The sequence below is a fragment of the Triticum dicoccoides genome, chromosome 7B (genome assembly GCF_002162155.2).
Source record: "Triticum dicoccoides isolate Atlit2015 ecotype Zavitan chromosome 7B, WEW_v2.0, whole genome shotgun sequence".
In the NCBI taxonomy this organism is placed as follows: Eukaryota; Viridiplantae; Streptophyta; class Magnoliopsida; order Poales; family Poaceae; genus Triticum; species Triticum dicoccoides.
The window spans coordinates 693,857,690-693,862,708 of NC_041393.1; the positions used below are offsets into that span (position 1 = coordinate 693,857,690).

Below are 5,019 nucleotides of genomic sequence, written 5' to 3' on the forward strand. Positions count from 1 at the left end.
GGCTGAGACAAAAAAAATAGGGTATTTTGCCTATGAAAAATGGTGTGTTTGCCCAGCCAAACATCCCCGTCTAGCTCCGCCACTGCTCTCAGCCCACCAGGGATCATACCCTAGGTTTGCTTGTATATCTCATAAAGGTAGTAGAATATTCTTTCATTGGCGACAACGTTTCTGTCGATAGCGAGGTGCATATGGTGTCCTCGTCAATCTCAATACCAGATTTGATGGCTCGGATTCTTGGGGTTGCCCACAATGGTGGGGTGTGCTGTGTGCATGCTTGCGTTTATAACGTGAGTGTTTACGTATGTATAAAAATTTCTCAAGAAAAGAACTCCCGATCTAAAGGCCACAACTATGATATCTATGCAAGTCAATAATATCCAATCCTTAATAAATGAAATTTTGGACATATGCAAACATTTTCTGTTAGAAAATAATAAATATTTATTCAAAATACATTATCGTTATTTTTATAATGCATGTATATCTTTTCAGATTTGTAAATATTTTTTTGACTTTAACGAATATCTATTTTGAAATACACTGATAACTATACTATACATCACAATCAAAATGTATCTTTATGTATAATACAAGTGAGTTAATATTTTTTTCAGAATAGCCTGGACATTTTCGTTTAATAAACATGACCAAATCTTTTCAAAATGTGGTACAAATTTTAAGTAACACTGGTAGAAAAAGAGGCTTCCGTCCAGCCCCATTAGTCGCGAAACTGTAGGAACCGTGACTAATGAAGTCTTTAGTCGCGGTTCGGCAGACGAACCGCGACCAAAGGCTTGGGCCAGGGCGCTCGGTGGCCAGCTGGTGCACGTGAGGGGCTTTAGTCGCGGTTGGCCAGGCCAACCGCGACTAAAGGTGCCCAAAGGCCTTTAGTCGCGGTTGGCCTGGCCAACCGCGACTAAAGCTCCTCCCCTATATATACCAGTTCAGCGCACTCACTTAGCCATTTGGTGCCACTTCTCTTCACAAGGGGGTGTAGGTTTGCTTTTGGTTCCTCTTATGCACACAAGGTGTTTGATGAAATGCCCAACAGCGTGAAACAAACATGATATGAAGTGTTGGAGCCACACTTGAGGTTCCTCCTCGATCACGGTTAGCAACTTGAACCTTTCATGCATGTGTGTCATTGATAAAATATGCATGTGTGTTGTTCATTGTTTAATTTCTATTGTTTATAGCTAGTTACTTTAACAAATGCATGATGGTTAATTATATATTTTATATTATAATAATGCAGATGAATCGGCAATGGATGTACGGTAACCGACTCTCCCGCGAGTTCACTACGGGTTTGAAAGATTTCCTCGTAGTGGCTAATGCGAACAAGCAGAAGGGTTTTGTTATCTGTCCATGTGTTGACTGTAAGAATCAGAAGGGTTACTCTTCCTCAAGAGAAGTTCACCTGCACCTGCTTCGGCACGGTTTCATGCCAAGCTATAATTGTTGGACCAAGCATGGAGAAAGAGGGGTTATAATGGAAGAAGATGAAGAAGGGGATGATTTCATCGATGAAAGCTATCTTGCTCATTTCGGTGATACTTTCATGGAGGATGTCGAAGGTGAAGGGGAAGGTGAAGGGGAAGGTGAAGGTGAAGGTGAAGAAGAGGCACATGATGAGACCGTTGATGATCTTGGTCGGACCATTGCTGATGCACGGAGACGCTGCGAAACTGAAAAGGAGAGGGAGAATTTGGATCGCATGTTAGAGGATCACAGAAAGTCGTTGTACCCTGGATGCGATGATGGTCTGAAAAAGCTGGGCTGCACATTGGATTTGCTGAAATGGAAGGCACAGGCAGGTGTAGCTGACTCGGCATTTGAAAACTTGCTGAAAATGTTGAAGAATATGTTTCCAAAGAATAACGAGTTGCCCGCCAGTACGTACGAAGCAAAGAAGGTTGTCTGCCCTCTAGGTTTAGAGGTTCTGAAGATACATGCATGCATCAACGACTGCATCCTCTACCGCGGTGAATACGAGAATTTGAATGAATGCCCGGTATGCACTGCATTGCGTTATAAGATCAGAGGCGATGACCCTGGTGACGATGTTGAGGGCGGGAAACCCAGGAAGAGGGTTCCCGCCAAGGTGATGTGGTATGCTCCTATAATACCACGGTTGAAACGTCTGTTCAGGAACAAAGAGCATGCCAAGTTGTTGCGATGGCACAAAGAGGACCGTAAGTCGGACGGGGAGTTGAGACACACCGCAGATGGAACGCAATGGAGAAAGATTGACAGAGAGTTCAAAGATTTTGCAGCTGACGCAAGGAACATAAGATTTGGTCTAAGTACAGATGGCATGAATCCTTTTGGCGAGCAGAGCTCCAGCCATAGCACCTGGCCCGTGACTCTATGCATCTACAACCTTCCTCCTTGGTTGTGCATGAAGCGGAAGTTCATTATGATGCCAGTGCTCATCCAAGGTCCGAAGCAACCCGGCAATGACATCGATGTGTACCTAAGGCCATTAGTTGATGAACTTTTACAGCTGTGGGGCAGACCTGGTGTCCGTGTGTGGGATGAGCACAAAAAAGAGGAATTTAACCTACGAGCGTTGCTTTTCGTAACCATCAACGATTGGCCTGCTCTTAGTAACCTTTCGGGACTGTCAAATAAGGGATACAATGCATGCACGCACTGCTTACATGAGACTGAAAGTGTACATTTGCCAAATTGTAAGAAGAACGTGTACCTTGGGCATCGTCGATTTCTTCCGAAAATTCATCCAGTAAGAAAGAAAGGCAAGCATTACAACGGCAAGGCAGATCACCGGCCGAAGCCTGCGGAACGCACTGGTGCTGAGGTATTTGATATGGTCAAGGATTTGAAAGTCATCTTTGGAAAGGGTCCTGGTGGACAATCAGTTCCGAAGGGAGCTGACGGGCACGCAGCCATGTGGAAGAAGAAATCTATATTCTGGGAGCTAGAATATTGGAAAGTCCTAGAAGTCCGCTCTGCAATCGACGTGATGCACGTTACGAAGAATATTTGCGTGAACCTCCTAAGCTTCTTGGGCGTGTATGGGAAGACAAATGATACAAAGGAAGCACGGCAGGACCAGCAACGTTTGAAAGACCCTGATGACCGGCATCCGGAATGGTTTCAAGGTCGTGCCAGCTACGCTCTGACCAAAGAAGAGAAGGTCATCTTTTTTGAATGCCTGAGCAGTATGAAGGTCCCGTCTGGATTCTCGTCCAATATAAAGGGAATAATAAACATGGCGGAGAAAAAGTTCCAAAACCTGAAGTCTCACGACTGCCACGTGATTATGACGCAATTGCTTCCGATTGCTTTGAGGGGGCTCCTACCGGAAAATGTTCGAGTAGCCATTGTGAAGCTATGTGCATTCCTCAATGCAATCTCTCAGAAGGTAATCAATCCAGAAGATCTACCACGGTTACAGAACGATGTGATCCAATGTCTTGTCAGTTTCGAGTTGGTGTTCCCGCCATCCTTCTTCAATATTATGACGCACCTCTTGGTTCACCTAGTCGAAGAGATTTTCATTCTCGGTCCTGTATTTCTACACAATATGTTCCCCTTCGAGAGGTTCATGGGAGTATTAAAGAAATATGTTCGTAACCGTGCTAGGCCAGAAGGAAGCATCGCCAAGGGCTATGGAAATGAGGAGGTAATTGAGTTTTGTGTTGACTTTGTTCCTGACCTTAAGCCGATTGGTCTTCCTCGATCGCGGCACGAGGGGAGACTAAGTGGAAAAGGCACGATCGGAAGGAAATCAATGACATGTATGGACGGTCATTCTCTGACTGAAGCACACCACACTGTACTGACCAATTCCAGCTTGGTGGCTCCGTACTTTGAGAAACACAAGAATATTTTACGCTCGGACAACCCGGGGAAGCCTGAATCCTGGATTAGGAAGGCCCACATGGAGACTTTCGGCAGTTGGTTGAGAAAACATTTAATGAATGACAATGATGTTGTAGATCAGCTGTACATGTTGGCCAAGACACCATCTTCGACTATAACGACTTTCCAAGGGTACGAGATAAATGGGAATACATTTTACACGATCGCCCAAGATAAAAAGAGCACCAACCAAAACAGTGGTATCCACTTTGATGCAGCAACCGAGAATGGGCAAAAGGTCACATATTATGGTTACATAGAGGAGATATGGGAACTTGACTATGGACCCTCCTTTAAGGTCCCTTTGTTCCGGTGCAAATGGTTCAAGCTAACAGGAGGTGGGGTAAAGGTGGACCAGCAATACGGAATGACAATGGTGGATTTCAACAATCTTGGTTACCTTGACGAACCATTCGTCCTAGCGAAAGATGTCACTCAGGTTTTCTATGTGAAGGACATGAGTAGCAAACCGAGGAAACGGAAAGATAAGAAAACGATCAGTACATCATGCGATGATCCAAAGCGCCACATTGTTCTTTCAGGGAAAAGAAACATCGTGGGAGTGGAGGACAAGACAGACATGTCAGAAGATTATAATATGTTTGCTGAAATTCCGCCCTTCAAAGTGAACACCGACCCAAGCATTAAGTTAAATGATGAGGATGCTCCATGGATACGGCACAATCGTAAGCAAGCAGGGACACAAGGGAAGAAATGATGTGTAATAATTTATTGTACCAAACTTTGTTGAATGGATCATGTGAATTATATTACCCATGATGTGTTTGGTGTCCATTTTCGAATGATTCGAGATACCACTGATGATACCTAGGCGTATAAAATTTTGAATTGAATTAGTTTTATTTTTCTGAATTTTTTGATATATTATTTGTATTTTTAACATTTTGAATTGAATTAGTTTTATTTTTCTTAATTTTTTGATATATTATTTGTATTTTTAGAATTTTGAATTGAATTAGTTTTATTTCTCTGAATTTTTTGATATAATATTTGTGTTTTTAACATATTGAATTGAATTAGTTTTATTTTTCTGAATTTTTTGATATATTATTTGTGTTTTTAACATATTGAATTGAATTAGTTTTATTTTTCTGAATTTTTTGATAT

General features: G+C 42.6%; 1 protein-coding gene across 1 annotated transcript; it reads left to right on the top strand.

The window, feature by feature from the left end:
• Positions 1-1,273: 1,273 nt before the first annotated feature.
• Positions 1,274-4,564, top strand: LOC119341638 (the record flags this gene model as incomplete). Its single annotated transcript, XM_037613510.1, has 3 exons — positions 1,274-2,968; positions 3,083-3,337; positions 3,590-4,564. Coding segments are annotated over exons 1-3 (2,925 nt in total), but the record flags the coding sequence as incomplete, so codon positions are not given.
• Between the last annotated feature and the right edge of the window lie 455 nt (positions 4,565-5,019).